General features: G+C 41.1%; 1 protein-coding gene across 1 annotated transcript; it reads right to left on the bottom strand.

The window, feature by feature from the left end:
* Positions 1–21,431, bottom strand: LOC145977907 (uncharacterized). Its single transcript, XM_083110214.1, has 2 exons — positions 21,406–21,431; positions 1–4,037 (listed from the first exon to the last, which is right to left on the bottom strand). The coding sequence occupies exons 1-2, from the start codon at positions 21,427–21,429 to the stop codon at positions 2,310–2,312; spliced, it is 1,752 nt and encodes a 583-aa protein (XP_082966340.1). The 5' UTR covers positions 21,430–21,431; the 3' UTR covers positions 1–2,309.
* Between the last annotated feature and the right edge of the window lie 5,849 nt (positions 21,432–27,280).

Below are 27,280 nucleotides of genomic sequence, written 5' to 3'. Positions count from 1 at the left end.
TTAGAATAAGTTTTCTTAATACAGCAACAATTGATAATATGGACCTCTTCTAAGTCTCTATAAAATCGTATTCTATGTTACAAAAATTGTACTGTGAATTCACTCTCTCAAGCATTCTTACATACATGCAACGAAAATCCCTACTTTCTGCTTATGTTCAAATAGCCTAGATGTATTCAAGTGCCGTCATTGTCCCATCATATTATGAAAATATTATTTTTTAAAAGTTTCCTTAAAACCCAATGGTTTCTTGATGGTTGGTATCGATTTCTCAACAACTAATATGTTGACAACCTCTTTCTGACAATACAATCAATTTTATGTCACGGAAATTGTCGCATCTGATGTAATGATGTTATATACAGTGCTAGAAAGTAGACTAACTTCCCGGATTCTATACGGCAAGATATAATCTAACTATGTGAATTCTAAACTGTTAACATGGTAATATTTGCAGTTAATATAACTGCATAAACAATAGAAAAATATCGAATACATTTTTCAGTAGATATGTATTATACTTACTCTAATTTTTCTATTTTCTTGCCGTTCAAAATTACAGCCTGTAGGCACTTTTCTGAATAGTCCATTCAAGTATTTAACATTATTGATACTAGTGAAGTGGTAAATTGTTACTTCCTTACTGAATTTTTATGATAAGGAAACTCGTATCATCATATAGATGTTCATTGCGCACTGTTGCCTTGGATATCAATTCAAGGTTTTTAGAAGTACTTGTATATGGTCGATAGAATGTTTTCACGTGATGACGCAATGACAGTAGTTGGGGAATTATTCGTGAAACTAATACGTACATATGTATGCCAGTGTTGCACTATGCAGATCGAAAAAGTATCAGACAACAACTGAACACATGAATTCAAGTTCAGAACTGCGCATTTCCTGTCAATACTTTCTTCTTCGTAAGTAATAATCCCATTTACAGTTTCTTCTTCAGATAAATTAATAATACTAATTAAAATCTATTATACATGACATGAAATGTAAGCTCTATATATAGTACGATTAAAATTAGCAATTTGGTTATTTTTGTTTCACTATTTTACAATACAAACACAAAAAAATACAAGTTTCGTATCTATGAAGCAAATGTAAGTAATTAAATAACTGTATATGAATTTCTCGTTAAGATTTTGAAGCAACGCAAAATATTCTATCGTAACGGTCGTTCATAGCTGTGCCAATTTTTACTGTATTATTGTATTTTGTGCCTGAAGATCGTAAGGTGTGATAAGATATGGTAATAAACTCTACAATATAAATTGATGAAATTTAGAAAATAATTTTGCAGTTTCGCGTCGACTACAGACTAATCCCAAAATACCTAATCAGGTTTGTGATTCAAATTTGCAGTCCAACCGTATAGTGGCACTAGTGATTTTCACAATAGCTTTTCCATATATTACCTACACATCCTTACCTAAAGATTATTCTTGTTCAGGTGTTTAATATATGCATATTGCAACACTGTCGTTTCATTGTTTCACATTCCAGTGATACATTACTTTGCCACTATTACGTCATTGCGCACAACGAACTAAAAATATTACCTTGCAGATTGACCGGGAATGCGTGTATGCATTCAAATTTGTACCCATGTAGATGGCTTTCGTCGTAATCGTATTCTGTGTTAGTTAACGTTTAAAACCTATCCGAGGTAGAGTATACATATTGTGAGAAATATGTACAATGTAGATTTTTATTTACAACTCGTAACGTTTTGAATGCTTCAGGATTTTCGTTTGTTTTTACCTTTTTCGTCTCATTTTGCCACCTCTGAAGCTTAAGACTGGATCAGAACTGATGATGTTATGTGGTGTTATGGAGCACATTTGTCCATAATTCGGAAGCAGTAACTGAAATTTGATTCAACATAAATACTAGTTCCTCACAAATATCTACCACTTATCTGATGGTTGCATATGGGTTTGCTGTATTGTTAGTTACGAGTGAATTGCGGGAAAATGTTATAAGATGATTGGCTCCGAGGAAAACAGCCGATGGAACTAAACGCACACATAAGTTTTGATATTCTGATGGTCAACTTCCACTACAAATGAACATCTTTCACTGAGGTATCTGGTTCTGTCCTTTATCAGATAGAAGCAGTTGCAAGAGCAGCAAACGATGACGCTTCTTTAGTGCCTATTGCACATTGCAAGTTCGACCATAAATGCAGTTAGTTTGCGAAGAAGGTATGAGGTGTTATTTAACAACATACTTGCACTTGATTTGGCAGATTGGGATGACTAGTATGTATAGAAGCCACCAGGGCCTGCCATGTTCTATCAACCTGATAGGTAAGGTTTCTTTGGTGCAACAATGTACAGTGCTAAAGGCGAGTCGTCGTCATCCAGACGGGGGCCGCTCTTCAGTTGGCTGTACGGCCTTGAGAATTTCTTTTCATTGTAGAACGGTTTTTTCAGCCTTGGAGCTGCAATAACGATCCGAGGTTTAGGTGCATTGAAATTTGCTACTTGATCAACGAAACCGTTGAAGCCATTTTGACGGAAAGGGATATTCTGTGGTCTGAAAGTGAACGAGCTGAACGTCTGTGGTTGGAAACGGTTGAAGTTGTTTTGGCTCGAGAAAGAAGTCTGCCTGAAGTTGTTGTTGAATTTGTTGAATTGTGGATCAGTTGACCGAAAGTCGAAATTCTGCCTCTGGGGCTGGAAAGAAGGGATGGTCTGGACGGAGTTGATTGTAGCTACTTGGCTGTTGAAACGAGGATTCCTGGAAAGGGAATCGAAGCTCTGTTGGGAGTTAGATGAGAAGCTTTGCTGCCTGAAATCAGGACTGTTGAAGCTCTGCTGATTGAATGATGGACTTCCCCTCTGGGAAGTGAAGGTTGATTGAAAGTTGTTGAAGTTTTGATTGTTGAAAGTCTGCCTCTCTGGCTGTGAGAACCCGAACTGGTTTTGTTGCTTCAAAAGGTTCTGGTTGTTGAAGGAATTGGATGGAGTTTGGCTGAAGCTGTTCTGAGGGACCGTGAACGAGTTGCTCGACTGGAGCGACACCGTCTGCTGCTGATTGCTGAAGCCTCGCTGATCGGGAGTGAATGTCGAGAAGGGACCTTGGAATCGGTGGCTGCCGAAGGTTGTTGTTGGGACGGACGGCGATACGCTCGCTTGTATGTCAAAGCTTCCTTGCTGGTTGCCGCGGAAGAATTGATTGTTGGAGGGCTGCTGGGTGGTGAATGTGGAGCCTTGAGTTCCGCCAAAGCTTGAGAACTGCTGGCTGAAGGAGTTTTGGTTATTCTGGAAACCGAAGTCTTGCGGTCTGGAGAGGTCGTTCTGCGCTTGGAAGCCCTGTTGGAAAGAGACTGACGGCTGTGACGTGAAGCTCTCTCTCTGCTGTTGCTGTTGCAGCCTCAGGATCCTCTCCTGTTCCAGACGCTGCTGCTCCTGAAGCTTCCGGAGTCTCTCCCTCTCTCTCTGCTGCTCCTCCTGGAACTTCCGGATCCTCTGGAGCTGCTGCTGCGTCTCCAGGGTGAGTCCCACGTGGGTGCTCACGTGCTGGATGAGCCCTTCTTCTGGTAACTTGTTGTTGAAGCTCTGCACGTTCTTGCTCTCTTGCTCAAGAGGGGAGATGTTCTTGGTGAGACCAGTGCTGCCGTCTTGCTGCACGGTGAAGGCAACCACCAGAGGCGCCTGGAAGATGTCCACGGTGACGTTGTCGTCTCCGGTGGCCTCCTCGAGCGCCTCGGAGGTGGAGTTGACGAAGAAGCTGTCGTCGGCGTCGACGAAGTTTGACTCGTCGTCGACTGCGGAGGGTGGTGGAGGAGTGGCGGACTCGTCGTTGTTGTCGACGAAGAACGCGACGGCCGTCTGCGTGGTGGTGGGTTCCTTCGGGACGAAGTGGACGGGGCTCTCGGTGGTGGCGGTGCGGGACGCCTTCTGGCGGTTGGGGCCGGGAGTGATGACGGCGCTGAACAGAGCCTGCTTGAGCTGCTCCTCGGGAACTGCGCTGGAGACCTCTTCCTCTCCACAGGCTAACGACAAGAGTAACAGGAAACCCTGGAACGGAACAAAGAAGAGGATGTGCATTAGTTCCCTATTTGAACCACAATCTCTTCAACAAGTTCGACGTAAAGATTGCACGGATACTTCTGGACGACCTCATAGAAAATGAATAACTGACAGACTGACAGACAGGCGGTTACAATTTTTATTGCATTGAACTAGTATTTGTCATATCTTTGAGACGTGTGTGTGTGTTTCTCCGGTAGTTTCCGATGAAAGAGTAGGTCAGTTTTTCCACCCAGGCCATATGCTCAAGTGTTTCTTTCCGGCTCTGCAGGCGCTACGATTAAACATGAAGTTCAGAGGAGCAGAAAATTACCTTTCAATGTTTCGTTCTTTTCCTTAACAGAGGACGTCCGTTACGACAAATCTGGTCGCTTGTTTTCGGAATGGTTAATACAATCGAAAGAGGTTATTTTTAAGTGGAGTGAAAGTAGAAAATAAACATTTCCGTGAATGGCTTATCTCATAAGCATGCACCACGGACATCTACAACCCCTCCCTCCTTACCTTTTCAAGTTTATTTCTTCAAACGAGATGTCCCACAGTGATTGTGACATTCTCTCTCGTCCGATGCTCGAAGAGAAAGGTCGAGCATCAATTTGCTGACATAAAATTATACTGTTCAATAACATTATCGAGTCAGGCGCACAAATTCTTCAAAATAAATTCAAGATACAAATATCCCCTTAGGAAAAACTCAATAACTGATTACAGTGTGTGTATTCGTTTACCCATTATTTCAAAAAGAGGCAAGCCTCTAATTGCAGAATTCAATTCCGCAGATAACACAAATTACACTTATTTAAACACCTTTATACACCCCTGCACACATATCAGATATTACTTACATCAAATTATGTTTTATGAAAATAATTATACATACAATTCAGTGTATGCATAAAATATAAAAGCAGAAATGTATGGGGTGATTCCTACGGTAGGCACCAAATTTCAAATCTTCCTTCCAGGTAAGACACCCTTGACTGAATTTTGGAAACTAACGAGGCTATGGCGTCCGGGCGCATAGCCAGTATAATCCTCTGTGAGAATTGCATTGTGCCCTGTCGTTGTGTGTTTGTGATTGTCTTTTAATCCATTACATCTTATCACCACTTACCCTCATTTTCGCAATTAGCCAAAAGTGACAGAGTTAATCAATTCAATCAATGGAACCTGGAATCTTCAGTGGGAAGATTGTGAGTCAACTACTGAACACGCTCAGTCAGAGGTAGGACAATAATAATAATAATAATAATTACTAGTATTATTGTTTCATAAACCTCTAAAGTAACTAAATCAGTAGAAGCTTTTCTCTAGATAGTACTCTGCTTCCTGTTGTCGTTCGAGAGAAGACATAGTATAGCACGGGAGACGTAAAAACAAATCAAGGAAGTCGTAGAACAAAACTTTCTCTGAATCTTCTTCACTCTCTCTCTCTCGCTCGCTTGCCCGCCTGGGGTCACTGGGTCGCCAGAGAAAACGCATCCTACAGGAGCTTATTGATTCCTGAGGATAACTCAGGAAACAATAAACAGGACGAGATTTGTCGCTGCAAAGGGACCAGAGTGCCTCGTCTCAGGCAGTCTCTCTACCGGTCCCACCCTTCGTAAAACGGTCAAGGTAGACAAGTCGACCCTCAACAGATTCGTGAGCAACGGGGGGTGGCCAGGTTGATTGCACATGAAGAAACCAGTGCTCCGTAACAACGCTCTAGAATCATTTGAGCCAGTGACGTAGCTCGGGGTCTTGAGCCCCCTTTCACAAAAAGTGAGCGAGATCGCAATAAGGACATGGTATGTGACGACGTTAAGAGCAGAGAAGGTGCAAGGGTTTATCGAGAATTTGCAATCTGGAGGTGTGTGGACGATATACTGCTAAATTTAGCGTCCAAATGATTCTTAATGAAGCATTTTTTGGAAGGTGCCACTAAAGTTGGGGACGGAATTTTAAGGACGGTGCTTGGGTTGGGTGAATAGATCGCTAAGAGAGTGGGCGTTTCTTACGCAACAAGAACTTGCTAATGAAATTAACTTGTACCTCAAATATGCATTTTCGTCTGACCAGTCTCCGCGAGACCACTCGTCCCTTTTCTTTCCACTCACTCACTTGTGTTAATATTACATTATATAGAAGGCATGTAACTCATCGAAAATATTCCGAATAAAACAATAACCAACCCTAAATAGTTGGATGACCAAATTGGACTTCAACGGACAGTTTACTCGGTTTCCATTAAGAATACCGATACTGACTAATAAATGTAATCAAACGCATCACACATACATCTGTTTTGGCTAAGGGCTTCCCAGATGTTGCCTTGTAATGAAGAGGTAACTCTTTCGATCTCGTTGCGCGAGATGGTAACCTACACTCCGAACCTGACACCAAGGACAGAATGATGGGAAGTTGACGCGTTCAATTGCATCAAGGTGCGTTCAGCTCCTCCGTTGAGAAGCACGTGGGGAGAGCTTAACGTGCAATACACCCTTTACAGATATTTTCTCTTCGACCAAAACACTTTCGGAAGTTCCCCACCCCGAAGGATTTCCCTCTCGACCTGCGCGGGTTGGAGTCATCGACTTCTTCTGGGAACGTTTCCCATCGGATGCTTATCGGAGGGGAAGAGAAACTCCTCCAGCATCCACAACAGGTTCCATACGGCACTTGACCCGCCGGTGGGAGCGAACTTTCGCCTCCTCCGGTGTCACGACACGCTTTTCTCTCCCGAACCTTTCTTCTGGCGGCTGCCTTCTGGAGGCAAGGCATATCCCCACACAGGAAAGTAAATGCATCGGTTAAGACATATTTGAAAAACTGCATAAAGACTGCAGCTCAGACCAATGCAGTTCAAACTTTTCGTAGGAAATATTGGTCGATATTCAAAACTTTGTCAAAAGTGTTTTCAGTCCATTCTATGCACAGATAGGCTAATCGAGACCAGAGATACAGTTTAAAGTGGAATCCAAACCGCTGTGCAATGTACTGTCACCAGTAATAAAACGGTGACACCTACATCCTGAAATAGTTGCTTCCACGTATGGCTCTGTGTGTCTTGCCTTACTCTACGACGGTGGTAGAAGTTGCCATTGAAAAGTTACTATTAAAATCCACTCATCTCCGTAAAGTTATGCAACACACATAACGCCTTGCTGAGAAGCGAGTATTTCAGAATCTAGGTGTCCCATTTTTATTGCCAGTGAGTGTACAAAATCGTTTCACGGTTTGAATGAGTCGCTAACTCCGAATGAAGGTATACCGTAACTGAAAATGCATAGGACGAGCCGAAATGGCATTTTTTAAAAGAAGACTCTTGGTGCTTCCGTGTGGGGAGGGAATTTCAGCAGGGAGAGAGGTAATGGAAATTCTAAGTAAAATGGGTCGAGTGACATCTTGTAACATGCAGCATCTTTTATAGTAAACATTTTTTGCTCTTAGCCAACGTTGGGGAGAAAAATACATGTAAGGACAAGCATCCAAGAACATGTGGGCTCCCGATGGCGCAGTGGTAGCGTCGTTGCCTTGTAATCAAGGTATCCCGGGTTCGATTCCCGGTGGAGGCACATAGTGGTTCGGATCCCACTTTAAACTGTAGGTCCAGTCCCGATTAGCCTTACTGTGCATAAAGTGGACTTAAAACACAAATCAATCAATCAATCAACCAAGAACATGTAATGTAAATGTGTTAGGTAGTTAGATTAAGCTTTTATATCCATGACCTTAAAGGTGTAGTGATAGAGTTCTGACTAATATTATCTTGTAATCAAGAGATTCCTGGTTTGATCCCTGATAGAGGCACATTGCACGGTAATTCAAATCTAATTTGAAACCGTGGTCAGTCTCGATTAGACTACAATGAGCACAAAAATATTGAACAAACTCTGTAATTAAAAATCTCAAAGATGAGGACGGAAGCATGAATAGCTGCTGGAAACAGGGAGGAGTTTCTAAGACCAAAATGCGAATCTGTAGGTGAATGTTTTGATTGAAAGAAGACAACCGACAACAATACTTTCACAAACTGTAAATCAACCCGAGAAAACCTGTTCGAGGTGTAAATCAGCTGTAATAGCTCGAATTGAGTACAGATTTAACTACTCTGTAATCACGATAATTTTCCTTGTATTTTTTTTCAGCGTATCCAATTTCCTCATTTCTGCCAAAGTATCTCCAACATTCGACACGTATGAAAGTTCTTTTGAAAAATGCTTCCTGTGCTGGTTGATAAATTACAGCAGCCAATCCACATGCTCTCAATTGCCCTCGTGCATTCATCGCACATTCTATCCTGGAGTGCTGTGGGTGGAGGTATTTGCGAAATCAATGAAGCATGGATCCTTTGCTTTCTCTTCGATCTTCCTTGAACATGTGCGAACATGAATACCGTGCAACCCTTCCTGAAGACAATCTCTAATGGAGAGATTGTGTCAGAGACATGGGGAGTCGCGTGGCCCCCGCCGTGGTTAAAGAAAATTGCTTTCACGTCTTGTGTAGGAAAATAATGAGCCGTGCTCGTATACACAACTGTGAGAACTAAGTAACAGAGAGGTGAAGGCATGGACGTTCAGGGATTTTTTCCAGGGGAGCAACCAAGGCATATATCCCCCCCGTAATAGTGTGTCCGTCTCAAAAAACTTCCTTCAGTTTAAACTTTAAAGTATTCATGGAATGCTCTTTCAATAATTAGTACTATGACTAAAATGAAATTATATGTGTGAAACAAATAATTTTTGGTTGAATATCATCTTCCAGGGGTGGCTGCAGCGCCCTTTATCCCCCCCAATCTTACACACATGCATGGCTGTAGGGAGTGATCCTTACGAAAGGCGCCCAAAAGACAACCTTTTTTCTCCACAGCACACACTGGACTTCTTTTGCGGACTATCAAGGCTCTGGCGTCTGGTCTCCTCTGTGAGGATCATGTTTTGTCTTCCATTCATGTTTGTGATTGTCACTTTACCCATCTCATCCATTTACCATTTATCCCTCCCTATCGTCGCTATTAGCCAAATGTACCAGAAATGAAATCACAATCAAACTAAACTGCGTACCAGCTAACTGTAGACCAGGCGAACGAGAGCAAGTCTCTGCGCAAGTAGTGACGCGAGACGGCTCCACCAATGAACAGTGAGAGGAACGGGATTGTGTCATGGGCGACGGGAGTTAGCCGATTTCCTACGCAGCGTTGCAATCATTATTTGAAAAGAATAATACCGAACGCACATGGCAAACGGACCGTATTCTTGTCTCCAGGTTCGCACGATTGGTTTAAGAATTTCTTAGGGAAATATTAGGGATAAAACTGCAAGAGCAAATTTTGACAAGCCGTGCATTTAGCGTACGGGCTAAGGTCTGGACCGTACGGTTGGCAACGCTGCACTTTCACCACTCGATTTTCCTCCTCCTCCTCTCCCGATATGCGCAGCCCTGCTCTACAGTTATCTGGGACAGGGTATAACAGTGGGGGAGGGAGGTTTCGGAGAGTGGGTTAGTGGATTTTAACAGCAAATTTTCAATGACAACTTCTACCACCGCCGTAGAGTTAGGCAACACACATAAGGCCTGGCAAGGAAACGAGTATTTCAGGATACAAGTGTCCCATTTCTATTGCCGGTGACTGTACAATCTTCAAGAAGCTAAAGCTATCGTCAGCCGCTCTTCGCGGGGAAGACTGTAGTTCACATATCTTCCTGTCGCTAGTATACCTATAGAAAGTCTAAATTAATTTGATTTGAATTGTTGTGTTAAGTCCACTTTATGCACAGACAGGCTAATTGGAACTGGAGCTACAGATTAAAGTGGGATCCGAATCGTTGTTCAATGTGCCTCCGCCGGGTACCCAATCCGGAACCCATTGGTTACAAGGCGGCGAGGTGACAATTACGCCATCGGGGAGGCTTAATTGATTGATTTAGTTTATTTTACTTCGCGTCTCTTGGCTAATTTGCGAAGATGGGGATGAGTGATGAAATGATGAAATTGATGAATGGACACTCACAAACAACCAAGCCCGAGCGGAATTCGAACCCGGGACCCTTGGCGTCACAGTGCGATGTGCTAACCACTCGGCCACAGGGTCCGGCGGGGAGGCTTAATGTTTGTTCATTTTCTGTATCATGTGTATCATTAAATCAGAACAACAAACATGCCATTATAATGTTTTTCGCTGTTGCTAAGCGAATTTTAAAATCTTCGGCGATATGGTAGAGTCGACCATATATTAGAATGTTTTACATAGTTATTCATGCTGTTAAACCTTCTTGGCCACTCTGGCGCAAGAATTAATTACTTTTAATCCAATCTACTATTAGTTAATAAATGTAATGTTTTAATATCATATTTCAAAATGTGTAGCTTTATCTTAGATGAATTCATGACTTTTCGAAGAAAATAAAAAGCGAGAGAGGCTAGAGCCTGAAATAGTTTGTTTTTCTGATCCTGGTATAATGTAATAGGCTCGCGAACATCTGTTCAAGTAGAACCCTTAGCTTGGAGCTTCAGCGCCCACGATATGCAGTAAAGGTGCGACTCTTGTGAGAGTTCCACAGTGGGAGAATTGTAGGAGACGTGAAAATTGGGAGGACATTGCTTTTACATTCCCCAACAATGGAGGGGAGGAAGCCACGGTCGTAAATAATTGTGTGTCGGATGAAGAAAGTGAGAGGAGTCGTGTCAAAAGCCTCCCGCCATGTTCCAGTCAGGGACTTTCTATGGAGAGTGACAGCCTGGGGAGAATTTCCCCTGCTCTAAAGATTGATGATTTGTGACTCGGAAAGGCGACATCACTTCTGCATGATAAATCTGCGAAGCAAGTGACTAGAGCTTTGAGTTTATGCACAGGAAGGCCAATCGGGACTGGACCTACAGTTTAAAGTCGCATCCGAAGCACTTCCGAACCCGGGATTCCTTAATTGCAAGGCGACGACGTTACCACTACGTCATCAGGGAGGCCTGAAGCATGTGACTAAACCATGATTTTTTTTTCTCATGAACTGGTGATCTACAAATTTGCATTTGTTGCTATTGGTACTTTTCTGTCTCTGTGGGTTAATCGTAGCGTTGAGAATGGATAGTTGGGGTTGAATTTCTATTATGGACTAATCCAGCGATTTCTACTGTTACTGAACTAATTCTCAAGAAGAGACCGCAATATGTTAACAATATGCACCCTGTAGCACGTAGTAGCCGGTATGCTTATAACAGAAATATATTGTCTAAATTAAATTTTAAAAAATCTTTAAAAGTTTGTAAAACACTTATTTAGCGCTAATTCAAGAAAACTAAAACAGATTCACATCGAAGATAAATTAAAGATCTTATTAAGGCTCACATCTACTAATACTGGTGTTACCCACAATCACTGGCGTACACAGGGTGGAAGCTGATGGGGCTACAACCCCATCCTATTGAGAGAAATCAAAATTTTCAACTGAAAATAGTAAATAACTCTGGTAAAACCTAGTGGTAAATGCAAACTCACCTGAAATGATCACCGATTACAATTTTTGTTTATGAAAAACTTGAAAACGAAGATTAATAATGATAATTAGGAAATATTTTATAGTGTATGATGCCCCTAGATCAACAAGGAAATCGTGGTGTGGGAATAGTGCTAGGACCACGTGTGAAACATAAAGTTATAGCAGTGCGTTATGTGGATGACAGGATTATAATGGTGAAACTTCAAGGAAAGAAGAAAGACTTAGTGTTAATTCAAGTGTATATGCCACATAGTGGGTTGTCAGAAGAAGAAGTGGAGGAAAACTATAAGAAGATAGAGGAATTGATGGAAAAAGAGAGAAAGGGATCGTGCATTATCGTAATGGGTGATTGGAATGCTGTAGTAGGAGAAAGGCAGGATGGAAGTACAGTAGGAAGATATGGATTAGGCGAGAGAAATGAGAGAGGGGAAAGCCTGGTAAATTTCTGTAAAAGAAACTCCCTAATTGTTGGCAACACACTGTTCCAGCAACATAAGAGAAGGAGGTACACCTGGATATGTCCAAGAGATTGTAAAAGATACCAGATAGATTACATACTGGTACAAGAAAGATTTCGAAATTGTTTGAAAAATGCGAAGACATTGCCAGGAGCTGACATTAATTCAGACCACATCTTGCTAATAGGAGAAATCAATCTTACATTGAAGAAGATAACCCAAAACCAGGTGAGCAAGAAACCCCACTTAGAGAAGCTAAGGGAAGAAGACGAAAGACAAAAATTTGCAGAACATTTCCAAGGAAACTATAATAAGTTTAAAGCTAGTTGTAACAATAAGGATGAGATGTGGGATGGAATAAAAAGCTGCTTACAGAAGGCAGTGGATGAAACAATAGGCTACAGGGAAAGGAAAAGTGCAAAGAAACCATGGATTACTGAAAGTATGCTGGAAAAAATGGAGGAACGGAGAAAATGGAAGAATGTAAATACAGAAGAGGGAAGACATAATTACAAGATACTGAATAACCAGCTAAGAAGAGAAACTGACAGGGCAAAAGAACAATGGATGAAACAAAAATGTGAAGAAATTGAAGAACTGGAAAAAAGAGGAAGGTATGACTTGATGTATCGTGAAGTAAACTGCTTGGGCTTCCAAAAGAAGAAATGGAAAACAATGTGGATGATAGAAGACGAGGAAGGATGTGAAATCACAGACAAAAAAGGAATATCGAATGTGTGGGGAAAGTACGTTGAAGAGCTCTACCAGAAAGAGGATCGCCCAGACAGTCTGAATGTAGAAAATGAAGACGACGTGCCTGATGATGAGAAAGGATACTATATCCTGAATGAAGAATTTGAGCAAGCACTCAAAGAAATGAGGAATGGGAAAGCAACGGGCACTGATGAAATTCCTGTTGAACTTATCAAATGCCTGGGAGATGGAAAAAGAGAAATACTGCATTTATGCAATGAAATCTATGAGAAAGGGGATTGGCCACAAGAGTTCACGGAGACTGTTTTGGTACCTCTGCAGAAGAAAAGCAATGCCAGAAAATGTTCTGAGTACAGGACAATCAGCTTGATATCTCACTCGGCAAAAATTCTTCTAAGAATTCTGAACAGACGCCTATACTCGAAGGTCAGTGGCGAGTTAGAGGAAGAACAGTTTGGTTTCAGGAAAGGAAGAGGTACAAGGGATGCAATTGGTTTACTGAGGACCATTGGGGAAAGATATTTAGAGAAAGGAAAGGATGTGTTTGTAGTATTTGTAGACCTGGAGAAAGCCTTTGATAGAGTGAATTGGGTTAAACTTTTAGAAATTCTGAAGAAAATTGGTGTAGATTGGAAAGAGAGAAGACTTCTAAGCAACTTATACATGAATCAACGAGTTAAAGTGAGAACAGGAGACGAAATGACAGAAGGCTGTGAAATTGGAAGAGGAGTACGACAAGGATGCTGCCTATCGCCTACTTTGTTTAATATCTATTTAGAAGATATAGTGAAAACTTGTTTCCAGGGCACAGGAGGTGTCAAATTGGGTGGAAGAAGAATAAACTGCATAAGATTTGCTGATGACATGGCATTATTCGCTGAGGATGAAATAACCATAAATAGTATGTTAGAAGAGTTAAACAGCAGCTGTGAGCAGTATGGAATGAAGATTAATGTAAAGAAGACAAAGGCAATGGTTATAGGACGGAAACCAAGGAATATTAATGTGAGAGCAAACAGTGAAAGAATCCAGCAAGTGGATAGCTTCAAGTACCTCGGATGCACTATAAGCAGTGACATGAGCTGCAACCAAGAAGTGAAAATGAGAATCGCAATAGCAAAAGAAGCTTTCAATAGAAGAAAAAATGTTTTTTGTGAACCCATGGACATAGGTCTAAGGAAGAGATTAGTGAAATGTTTTGTGTGAAGTGTAGCACTATATGGTGCAGAAACCTGGACGTTGAGAAGAAATGAAGAGAAACGACTCGAAGCTTTTGAAATGTGGACATGGCGAAAAATGGAGCGTGTAAAATGGACAGACAAGGTAAGAAACGAAGCCGTACTGAAAAGAGTTGGTGAAAAAAGATCTATACTGGAGACCATCAAGAAGAGGAAAAGAAACTGGTTAGGACACTGTCTAAGAAGAAACTGCCTGCTAAGAGATGCCTTGGAGGGAATGGTTGAAGGAAGAAAAGTCCGTGGAAGAAAGAGATATCAGCTTATGGATGATATTAAATTAACTGGGTCGTATGCTATTACGAAGCATAAGGCAGAGAACAGGGAAAGCTGGAGATTGCAGTGAAAAACCTGCCAATTAGGCAGAAAACAATGAATGAATGAATGAATCCCCTTTTGTAAATGTCACTTTACATAGTTTGATTACATACCAGATTAACTCATTTATACAGGATTATAAGTAAATAATAATAATAGTGTACATTTAAAAGAAACCACTGTGGTCCACTCCAGTTCTGCAACATGAAAGGAAATTGAGCTCAAATTTTAACTTAAAAGGGAAGAGAGAAATTTCATGAAAAAAAAATCAAAATTGCAGGGAAATTTTAAAATATCTACTTCCTATATTATTTAAGCTCTTTCAAGTTCTATAAATAAGTCCCATTTATCCAAATTTTAAAATTGAAATAATCCCAATCGTAACAGTTATACTATTTTTTTAATTTTTTTAAATTCTTTTTTTCATATTTTGAATATTTTCCTACGTGTCGAATTTAATGTCAATAATTATAATTTGCATTTTTTAAAAATAATAATAGCAACGGTAATAGCCAATGAGACGAAATTTGTGATAGCAGATTTAATTTCCGGGAACGTCCCTACAAAAAGCGACTGTAGAGCTCGCGCAGTCTCTATTATAGATATATGGGTTCGTTGGGGATATAGGCGTCCGGAACGTGGTGCTGATCACATCACGTACACTATGTGCCTCCATGGCAGGTTGCAATGCACTTCACTTCTCCGCATTCGCAACTCCTCCCCCCCCCCCCCGCGCCCTCATTTGGACCCATCTCTTACGCACCACTACATCTCCGAAAAGAACAAAGCCCACGCACTTTCATTCCTTACCCACCCAGTCTCCCAGGCATTACAGACAATCACTGCATTGGAAAAAACCCGAAGTGAAATCAGGTGCACTTTAACCAAAGGGAGTGACGTCACAAGGTGGGGGGGAGGTAATAACACAATCGTGACACGGCTCCATTGGGTCGAACCGTAGAAAGTTTGTTTGGAGATGGTCTTTTCTCCATATCCAAGTCTCCCTTTTGTTTGCTGCATCATCTGAGCTCTGGTTGGAGGAGAGAAAGAAGACTCTATCGATTAGCATCTTGACATCTTTCTCTCCCGCTGTTTGTTTGCTAATTTCTTTTCCGCCGCGGTCTCTTATCTGCCGCTATCGCTCTTACCGTGTAGTCAAGGTCCTACCGCTTCGATCACAAATGCTTGATATCATGCCTTACAGTTAACAACGAAACACATACATCATCCTTGAGGTTAGGCAGTCTATTTCTTGCTTTGGATTTTATTGTCGCCATAGCAGGGAAGGCTTGCTCGTACAAACATTAAGTTGAAAAGGGCAACAGGTATGTCCATTGTTTCCTTCATTAGGTTAGGATACTCCTCTGCCAGTCCAAGCCAAAAGACAGCCACCGATGCCTCACTCTTGGTGAACTTAACTTTGAAAAACTTAATGTTTTTCTTTCCTTCGTTTATCCCCAAAATATCTCGTGGCACACCTACGCCGATCTCACGGCACCCCCGTTGGGAATCATTGCTACATACAAATGGTATTCAAACTGTCAGCGCGCCTTCATGGGGAGGCGCGAGAACTTGCGAAGGAATATTTATTTTCTCTGAATGTTTAAAATGTGTTTAAAAATATCAATATCTTTCTCTGTATTATTGCAACTCATGTAGGTTGTCTATCGCTAATGTCATCTCCCGTGTTTGTGAACAGACAGGAACCTCATTCGTGTACACGAAAATCATTCCAATGCTGAAAACTTCATTGATAGTGTCTTTGTACAGAAATTGGCATACCTTTCTGATATATTTCACAAACTGAAAGTTCTGGATGCATCTGTACAAGCAAGGAAATCCTGCAACAATGAGATAAGGTTTCGGCAGACGAAAACATTGATGATTGCTTCCGCACATGGAGCATATTCTTAGAAGAAATAGGACTATAAATAAATTAAGAAATCCAAACATTGTATGCATCTTTTATCAAGCTGTATTTATCCTTTTTATGCCATGAATATCGTATCGCTGAATGAATTGAAACCAGCTAATAAACATTAAAAAAATGTGCACCACCTGAATTAATCACACATATTATAATTTCATTACTTGCGTACGTACGAACAGCAAATAAACATTGTAAAAATTTTGTGTTGATCTTTCATAGTCACATCACATGTGCTTATCTACGAGAGGAGTCACGGCAGCAAAAAGTTTGAAAACCTCTGCTATATACAGAATTGTTCATGGCAAAATCAAAACCCTAGACGGGATATTAAAAAATATCCCTCTTCTACAGTCATTCCACCCAATATAATGACCTCCCATCAAGTGTTGATATATTCTCCTCGGAGTATGCCTTTTGTTCTTCGATCATAAGAAATGCTGGCATTTTTGTTAATCTTTTTTTATGTTATTTTGTTATTTTTATTTAGGCTCTTTCCATTTTTGTCGATTTCGGCGTAAAATGGCCGTTTCTGTTGTATCTGAAATGTTTTTAATAAATGAGACAGAAGGAACGATGGATAATTCGATACGTTTAGAATATAATATAATGCAAATCAACAAATATCAGTAGGCCACATGTCTATGTCACCTAGCCCTCAATTTTTAAGATACAATTTTCATAACCTTGTACTTCCAATTAAAGAAAACAATATTCACATAATAAAATACGATTTGTTAAAAATAATGGCTATTTTAAATATAGATTTTTATAGGTTTTAGAAACATGTACAACTCAGGAACAGATAAGCTCTAGGCTTCATTCCATCGTTTTGAAATAATTTAAAACAGTTTTTACTTCGTCATAAAGTTTTTGCTCGAACCTCCATAATATTTGAAAAGAAGACGCATAGCCCGTCCTATGTTGGCGTATATGTTAATGGTTTATTTACGATGTTTCCGCCGATGGTCCCGGGTTCGAGTTCTCACCTCAGAATGGGTGTTTCTTTGTGATTGCCTCTTCATTAATTCCATCTAAAAGATCATTCATTCTCATCATCTCGATTAATCAGAGATAACAAAAAGCAATGGAGAATAAGAAATATAAAAGAACTACGGTTTTTAAAGTTAAATAACTGCGGAATTCGATGAGGTGACCACGCGTCATCACACTTGGCTCTTTCCGACCTCCGTGACGTAGTGGTTAGCACAGCACGCTACGACGCCAGGAGTCTCAGCCTGGCCAAGGGTGTTCTATGCAAGTGTTCCTTCATCAATTTCATCACTCATCCTCATCGTCACGATTAACCAAAGGCAACACTAAATAACAAAAATAAGACAAAACCAATTCAAAGGGCTGTTCCGCCACGGAGTTGAGTTCGTGTCCCGCCTCTGCCCGAGGACATTGGACGATCCCTCGCCCTCGCCAAGGGTCTTTCATCAAAGTGTGCAACAAGTGAAAGGAAGATCCATAACCAGCAATTTCAAAGCGAAACCAAACCATAAAAAAGTACCTCTCCGTGGATTTCCGTGTTGTTTCGACTTCTGTGAAAAGAAAAAAAACTGCACTCTCTCCTGCATGTTGGAGACAATGGCCGATGCATCGGAGCGATAGGCAAGAACTTCAGAGATGCAGTCGGAGATAAGAGACGCGAATGAAAAGAAAAAGAGGAAAATGTTGTAGCTGAAATTGGCAACAGAAACCTGTGTTTATGTAATCTGTAAAAAAATCTAAGTTCGCATAAAAAAAGGCTTCATTTCTTTCTTTGCAGATTTTCACTGCATTGCATGTGTCATCGTGAATAAGCGTGGGAAACTTCTTTCTCTTACGGAATTATCACATAATTTCTGCATTTAATGCATTGTTTCGTGCAATCTCCAATGTCCGGAATGGCTGTAAAGTGAATGCTGGGAGGGAAAATGCATATTTGTGCGTGCTAAACATTGGATTACATTAATTATGGGGGACTAGGCGTGTAACAGGAACATCATAATTTCATATCCAAGAGGTTTTGGGAGGAGGGGGCAGTAGCGGCAATTGGGTGCCAGAACTTGGAGGGGGGGGGCAGTTTAATTCATCTGCTAGGCAAGGCTTAGCATTAAGAGAGTGGGGGAAACTGCCACCACGCCCACCTAATAGCCGCCACTGAGGAGGAGTATTGTTTTGAAAAATCTCGTACGTCTGGACTGCTCCTTGACGTACGCTTGGCGGCGGCGTTGGGAGGGAATGGCTAAAGCAACCAACGCCCTCTTCGTAAAAAGTAGGTACACCATAGCACGGACTGCTAAAAGTTAGCCATGTTTAATTAGTGGGACCAAGGAAGACATGACTACCCTATATAGACAGGTGGTTGTTCTCAAAATTATGGAAAGGAATTTGAGATTAATTGTAACCAGGGCAGGATTTATATAGCTATGTGGAGTCCCGAGGATAACAACATTGTGAATCGTCACCCTGTTACTATTTGTATTTTTTTTATTTTATTCGAAGTCGATTTTCTAACATTTTCTGTCTATTCGTGACGATGTTTACTTTACGTGAAATATCTATTTTCTTTTCATTTTCTGGCCTGTTTGAAAAGCTCCTTTTCAAATCTAGACCTGCCTTATTTTGTGCTTCCGTTCTTCTTTTTTCTTCCAAGTCACATTATAGGCGAAAACTTTACAAGAGTAAAATTAAAGTTAATTTCTATCTGAATCGACGGCAGGGCGACACCACCGAGTGAAATGGTTTTAACCCACCACCTAAATAGCCTACATGACAGAATCATTTATAGTAGAGAAACAATGATACGCAGAGAAATAAAAAGACAGAGAAGATATAGGACAAGAGATTGATCAGAAGAATTGGAGAATCGACGAAGAAAGAACGAGAGAATGAAAGATATATAGAAAGAAACAGAAAAGTGATAAGAAATCACAGGAAGAAATAATGAAGAACAGAAACATGACAGACAACGAGAGAGATTGGGAAAAAATAGGCAAAGGAAAGACAAGAAAAGGGAAACGCAATAAATAAAAGGAAACTGGAAGAAAGAAATATAGGAATACAGGAGTAATAAAAAATAAAGTGAAATAGAAGGTAGAGAATGGATGGACGAGAGGGAAGTCGGAAGAAAGTGAGAAGAGGAATAAGAGAATCACAGAAAGAAATAAGGAACGAATACAGAAAAAGAAAGAAAAGATAGGAAGGGCGATAGAGAGTGAGAGAGGAAGAAATATAAAATAATGAAAGTTGTATTTAAGAGGTAGAAGAACATAGAAATAAGAACAGCGAGATTGAGGAAAAATTGAGAGAAAGAAGGAAAGAGATAAAACGAAAGACAGAGACGGAATCTTAGGTGACAATATTCTCTGCGACGGACACTGTCGCATTTGTTGTATTTATGCAATGTTCTAGTTGTTTACTAGTATATTCGTTTTCTGTTTGGGGTAGTAGGAAGGTAACTGTTATATGTTACCAATCCGACCAACTGCGTAGGTAATCCGAGGATATGTTTATAGTCACCAAGTTTTTCTATTGAACTTGCCTTGCAAGTTCAATAACAATACGATCCCATAGTTACTATGACGTGTAAAGTTCATTATTACACAGACTATTTCCTGTGTTTCATCTTCTTCGTCACTCCACCAGGAACAACAGGGTATTACCACAGATCTGTACTATTACTACTATACCTGCGTTGTTTGGCAAAACACCATAGACTATGAACGATGTAAGAGACACTAGTGGTTCTGGGTTATATAAACTATTTACTGCTTCAATACTAACAATACCAAAGAATTCAAGATGAGATTTTTTATCATATACTGGCTCGGCTATCAAAAATGAATAGAAATAATAGGAATTTTAAGGTGGTTTAAGCAATTTTTTTCGTGACTGTGCAATCAAACTTTGCAATTTATTTCTTATTGACCTGAATGCACACGACACGCCCACGATTGCAGCGGAGACTGTAGAAGCAGTATTCACAAATCAGGAGGAAACTACACCACACATCTTGGCAATGCAATGCACATCTTACCTTGCAGCTTAAGTTAATGGAGGTGTTAGAACTGATTCAGTTAGATATAAGTATTTGACATATAATACCCTCGATTGGAACTTCAATGCATTTCTCTTTTCATATTTGAGTGAGTCTCTTGGGGTTCATTCTTGATCTATTGGTACGAGTTGAGGCATATCCAGATTTCCGTAATTGGGAAGAACAAATTTCCAAACACAACTAATTTTCCAGAATTTAAAATTTCAACGTGTTGCTTCAAAGGGTCAAATATTTACAAAAATTCATTGATGGGGCAGATACAAAGGACGAATCTATTGTATTAGAGACCATATTTTTACATCCCGTTTGGATACTTAATTTTCCTGTACTGAATTAACCTATTTGGCACAAGATTACTGTGGGGGCCAAGGCATACCAAGAGGGATCAGCTCATCGGTTCCCATGACTACCTCTCCTCTGTGGCTGAAGACGTTGAGAAGACGATTCAGAAAGTTTGCCAATTTTTTTTTTTTTTGCACAGATAGGCTAATCGGGAAGAGACCTACAGTTTAAAGTGGGATCCGAACAACCACTATGTTTGCGCCGAACTCCTTGGGGGATTTGTTAGCAGCGCGGGATACGACTTGAGGGGTTCTGGGTTCAAATCTTGGTTTGGCATGCGTGTTTTTTTGGGTGTCCCTTCATCAATTTCATTATATCATTACTCATCCTCATCTTCGCGATCAACCAAAAGTGGCAGAAAAGCGATTCTGTTTACCGAATCACTATGTGTCTCCAGGGCTATCGAACTTGGAACCCCTTGATTGAAAGGGGAGGACGTTACCACTACACCATTGGGGAGTAGCCGATTCGACCGGGTTCGAGTTACATACCAAATCACCCTCTCATTCTCATCGTTGCGATTTACCCGAAGAGGTGGAAAAGCGACGCGAATCAGGATAGAATTCAAGTCCAATCTCCGGCCTTTTCTGGCTTCCAGTGACGATCGAACCCAGGACGCACGTACTGAAGGCAAAATCGCTAACCATTTCGCTGCCAGCGAGTAGAGAAACCACAAAGTTCTTTGCCCTGTCTTTTTTGTGGATGTTCGCTTTGCTGCAGTTGTTCGAAAATCACAGATCGTCCGTTTCGCGGTTTCCACCATTTCCGTGAACCGCAAATCGCCTTTTCCCCGTGGAAGCTGCAAGAGAAAGCACTTCACTCACTGCACTGCACACACTCACCAGAGTCGCTCCGAACGCCCCCATGGCTGGCAACAGCTGAGTGGCGGCGGGCGCTGCGCTCCCTCTATAAGGCGCCGATGTGTGTCAGCGGTGAAAGGACTCCTCTTCCTCCCACATCCAGGAGGAACGACCTCCTACGGTGGTCACTGCCAAGGACACCGGCCTCCGAGGTCTAGTGGCTAATGTAGCGGGTTAAAATGAACAAGTGTTCACGAGGCAGAGGTACTGCTGAAGTTTTAGCCTACCTTCGTGGTGAGGTGGTTAGCACCAGAGTTGTTAAAGGTCCCAGGAAGTGTATATAAATTAAATTCCGGTCCGGGAGAGAAAATCAGCCCGCAAATAACTTTTTTTTATATATTTAAAGTATTTTAACTCAGTCCCAGAACCTTTTTTCCGGATCAATTTAAATTCTGTCCAAATTACGAAACAATTCGCAACTTGGACCAAATTTAAATTGTGGGAGAAAAAAGGTTTCAGTCCTCTTACGGAACCCAATAGAAGCCATTAGAATGTAGGGGTCCCGAGTTCGAATACCGGCCTGGGAATGGGTGTTTTTTGTGAGTGTCGCTTCATCAATTTCATCATATCATCACTCATCCTCATCTTCGAGATAAGCCAAAAGTGGCAGAAGAGCGAAGTAAAATATACCAAATCAATAAGTTAAACCCATCCGTAGCTTTCATCAACTCGCACACGCGAAACTACTCGATTTCCGAGAACGCGCTTCTTTTATTTTTATTTATATCAAAATGAGAGGACATGCTCACTACTAGGTGGGGTGCTCTCTTCGTATGCACGTTCTCGCAAGAGTTGAGAATTTATCAGGTGCTCGGTTTTATCAATAAGACCCATGAGATCTTGGGCTAAGCAAGACCAAATTTTTATCAGGATAAAAGTAGACAGCACTGAGAACAGCCCATGCTGCAATGTGGAAGCTTTTAAGAAGTCCGAAAAGTTTCTCCATGCTCATGGAAATTTGAATGTCCTCGGGAGCAGAGGGACACGATCCTCTAACTCAGTGTTTCTCAGCCGCTGGGGTGCAAGCGCTTCTCCTGAAGTTTGCGAGCTAGCAACCGCCTGGAAAGATGGCCTCTGGTTCGGGTTTCCAGTGCGATAACAGCAAATGCTTTCGCAACAGGGGCGCTGATGGATGAAACGATCTAACCGGGTTGCCCCTTGCTTCCTGCCTCCACATTTGGATGGATGGCAGAAGACGGCCGCCACGGTTAATTTGCGCAGCAATTTCCATTAAGAAGTATATAATAAAGTGGAAACATTTTGATCAATTGGAATTTTTCGGTGTGTGAGATGGAACTTGCCAATGAAAATAAACACAAAATTAATGTAATTATATTAGCCAGAGGAAACTAAAGGATTCAATTAGATTCAGTCGTTATCAACTAATTTAAACCTAGGCGGCACCCATGGCGAAATGCACACCACGCTACGTCGCCAGGGGTCACTGGTCCGAATCCTGACCTGAGCATGGATGTGTGTAAGTGTCCGTTCATCAATTTCATCATATCATCACTCATCCACATCTTCGTAATTAACCAAAAGTGGCACAAAAGCGATGTAAAATAAACTAAATCAATCAATAATGTAAACCTAATTTTCTATTTGTCAACAAGCCTAGACATAATCGAAGTAATGGTCTCTATGATTATGCCATTATTTATTAACATTAAATTTCAAGAATACAACGTGTAAAGTTTTGAATATTATCAAGTTATTAACTAGTAAAATTATTAGGATTGGGGCCGCGGCTCACGGAGGTTGAGAACCACTGCTCTAGCCTGTTAATCCAGGCGCCGAAACCTCTGTAGCTGCAAAAATGTAGCTTTCAGGAAGCGGATGACATCCAAGGGCACATAGTGATTCGGATCCAACTTTAAACTGTAGATCAAGTCAAAGTGGACTTGATACCAAACTTAAACAAACATCAGAGTGCATTCGAAAAAAGGCAAAACCTCCTTTGAAATTCAATACATTATGCTCCATGTAGTCAAAATCTGATTAACAATGCAGATGTTCATCTAAAATGAAATCTTATAGAAAGATAAACAAATAACTGAATAACACAAGGACATCTGATGGCACCATCTTTCACGTAGCACTTCCTGGACTGCCTTTTGCAGGCTGACGAGGCTCTGGCGCCTAGATTCAGAGCCAGGATAATCCGCGTACTCGTATTATGTCGTCAATGTGTGTTTGAGATTGTCCCTTCATCCATTTCTTCTTAACACCATTCACCCCCTTTGTTGTCGTCATTGCCTTGTAATCAAGGGGTCCCGGGTTCGATACCCGGAGGAGGCACAAGTGGTTCGGATACCACTTTAAACTGCAGGTCCAGTTTCGATTAGCCTTACTGTGCAAAAAGTGGACTTAAAACAGCAACTCAAACCAAATCCCCATTGTTGTGATAACCAACAGTGGCAGTTAAAAATTGCTTCTCATATTTGTTGTAGCCTTTAATGGAGGTAGAAATTAACGGATTATTCGTAGTTATTCAGTGAAGTGAAGTAACTTACCTTTCATACGTCACAGTCTTTAGTTAGATATCCGACATACTCGCATCAAGGGGATTGTGTCAAATTTGTTATCACCGTTTTTAGTAGCATCTTCAGACAATGCCTTTCAGATAGACTGTGCTTGCTCCGGTGGTCATTGCTACCAAATTCCCTTCCATTTACCTAATTTTCTTCTTCCTTCCTCTGCTTTTCACCTTTTTCCTATAGTTTTCTCTTTCCCTTTCATTCTATCATTCTTTTTCATCTTTCTCTTTTTCCTGTTTTCTCGCTCTCTCTGTCACTCTCTTTTTCTTCTCCCACTCTCTATTCCTATCTTACTGTTTCTACTTAATCAATTCCCGCTTTCTCTCTACTTTTCTCTCCCTCTTTTATTCTTTGTGTTTTCTATCTCTCTCTATCTATCTTTTTCTTTTTTTCCTCTGTCTACTTCATCTTTTCTCTCTTTCTTTTCCTACCTATGTATCTCTTTCTTACTTCCTTTCTGTCTATTTTCTCGTTCCTTGAGTTCTCTCTCTCTATGTCTCATTCTTCCTCTTTCTCCCACCTTATACTCGCTTCTGTGTGACTGTGTGATTCTTTCCCTACGATAAACGATTCCTGATGTAAGCTTCTTATTAGGATTCACTTGGACCGTTTTGTTTATTTTCCCTGACCACTTTTTGCGTCCTGTGAACGGAAGGGAATTTCCCAGGTTGCGACAATGAATTGTCGTTAGGAGAGGAAACACCTTACTCGTGTCAGGGGTCCCGGGATCGAATCCCGGCCTGGGTATGAGTGTTCTTTGTGAGTGTTCCTTCATCAATTTCATCATTTGATCATTTCATCACTCATCCTCATCGCTTTGAGCTAAAGGTGGCAGAAAAGACCCATTGAACCACGCTTATAATTCCAGAATGCGCCTATGGCCGTAAGTAATCGCAAGGAAATGCTTGTAAGAAGTGATGAATGTGAAATGCTCGCACGTTGTAATTAACATAATGTTCCCTTCGTCTCGGTCTTTAAGCTTCATTCATTAGCAACGCCTTCATCTCCCATTCTTCCCTGTAACGATCCATTGTTGGCTGGCTGTTCTGTGGGAACAAAGCTGAGTACCAAAGGGAACTGTACGTGCTGGCAACAGAAGCTGGAATTTCTCATTTTATACATAAGTTATTCTGTTCGAATACTAACTAAACTTTATTTGTGTTATTAAGTGTAAGAATAACACGATTTTTGATTGTATTTGTAACCGCATGTGAACTATATCAATTTCCATGGAATGGAGGGACCGATGAACCAGTTCGACCCCACTCCCCGACGCCCATGCCATTCGTCTTACTCACATTGAGGATTGGCCGTGTCATCTAACTATCTATCAATATCTCTCTCTCTCTCTCTCTCTCTCTCTCTCTCTCTATATATATATATATATATATATATATATATATAAATGGATGTATGTGTGGGTGTGGGTGTGGGTGGGTGTATATTTGTTTGTTCCGGCATAACTCTCGAACGCCTGGAGCAAATTCAACCAAACTTGGTACACGTATCACTTGCAATCTGAAAATAATCTTTTGGGGTAAGACACCCCTGGCATCCCTAGGGGTGGGGTGGGAAGGTGTGACATGTAAAAATAATCGAGAACAACCGATATTAAATTCCGCACAAACAGACATCCGTGACTCTATGAAATCCGCACAACGATAGTGTTTCTCGGGTTGTCTAACATTCAGGCTGTGTTGCGAATCGAATCCATAGTTTTTGTGACACTCCCAATGCGGTTCAACTCGACGTTCATCACCTATCGGCATGGGAGGTGAGAGGGGGTGAAAAAAAAAGCCACAAATGACCTAGATTAGTGTCGAATCCATAGTTTTCGGAGTCGCTAAGCTAATTGGTGACATTCACGATCGCATTTAAAGTTAGTTACATTTTACACTATAGTTAGAATTCATTATTTTCCTGTCTAATACAAGATTGGAATAAATAAATACCCGGGCAACGCCGGATAATCAGCTAGCTATTTATAAATCGGTCTTGCATGCTGTCTGACGTAATTGTAAAACTGAATGGATAACTTTCTGAAGCCGCGATGGTCTAGTCAGTAGAGCACCTGACTGCCACACGAAGCGGCTCTGGGGCTCACCCAGCTTCCAATAAATGGGTACCTGGGAGTAACCCTAAAGAGTGGTGCTGATCATATCACCTCCATATGGCCTAGATCGAAGAATGTGTGACGCACATGCCCCCATATATGCTTCATAGCATGGGAACGTTTTTTAAAAAAATGTTTATAGTCTCAAGACGAGAAAAATGAGACGAGAACGAGACAAATATTGGAAACGAGAATGAGAAAATTAGAAAACGATACATGAATTAGAATCGAGTCGTGAGTGAGACAATTATTAGAATATGAGACAAGAACGAGACGAGACGAGAAGAAGAAGAAATTAGGAATCGAGGTGTGAACAAGGAAGACACTATGTTTAGACATACCGTAGATAACACCGAGAACGAGACATGCATCTACCCTCACGAGACGAGACGAGGTGATGCCAATCCTACAGATCGTGAAAAGAGTGATCGCCATACTGATTAAGTGCGACGGCAATGTTAAGTGAGGTATTAAGTAAGCAAAGATTCACTTTCGCGGTCGTCCGAGGAATTTCCTTGCAGCAGGTTGTGTGCGAAACGAGTGAAAGGCCTCCGCTTTCTCCCTCCAGGTGGAAGCACCTCCGAAAACGTCTGGGACGAAAGTGAAGACGGAGAAAATGCCGTGCGAAAATAATTTACCCAGGCACGCCTCCCAAGTATTGTCTCTCGCCAAACGCCATAAGCGAGTGCGTTTACACACGCCACAGAGAGGAGGGGAGACATAAGCCTTCTGGCTCTAGGCCAATGGTGTTCAACCCACAGCTCGTGCGCCGTGGGGATTTGTATATGTATTTTTCCTTTTCTTTAAGTTGCTTTTTCTTACTCTTTAAGCTAAGCATGACGACGATGATTAGATGAAATTGATGTAGGGATACACATTTCTAACCTGGATTCGAATCCGGATCCTTCTGTGACGATAAGAATCACTGAACTCACTGTATGACTAGTCTATCTCCGTGGCGAAATGGTTAGTATAGCTCGCTTCGACGGCAGTGGTTCGAATCCCGGCCTGAGCATGGGTGTACTTTGTGAGTGTCCCTTCATGAATTTCATCACATCATCACCCATCCATTTCGTCGAGATTAACCAAAATTGGCAGAAAAGCGACGACAAATAACAAAAATTAAATCAAATCAATCGATTAGCCTATCCGAGCATAAAGTGAGCTTAAAACAAACGTTCTTACAAAGAGTGAATTTTGAGACTAA

The sequence above is a fragment of the Lepisma saccharinum genome, chromosome 24 (genome assembly GCF_977018435.1).
Source record: "Lepisma saccharinum chromosome 24, izLepSacc3.1, whole genome shotgun sequence".
Classification (NCBI taxonomy): Eukaryota; Metazoa; Arthropoda; class Insecta; order Zygentoma; family Lepismatidae; genus Lepisma; species Lepisma saccharinum.
Note: the sequence above shows the minus strand (reverse complement) of the source record. Positions and strands in the feature narration are given on the sequence as shown.

What these genes read in the sequence shown, in the direction of transcription:
- LOC145977907 (XM_083110214.1), bottom strand. Translation starts at nt 21,429, where the DNA reads ATGGGGGCGTTCGGAGCGACTCTG. An exon ending in GGGCGTTCGGAGCGACTCTG is followed by an intron (nt 4,038 to 21,405) that starts GTGAGTGTGTGC and finishes GTTCCGTTCCAG; the next exon opens with GGTTTCCTGTTACTCTTGTC.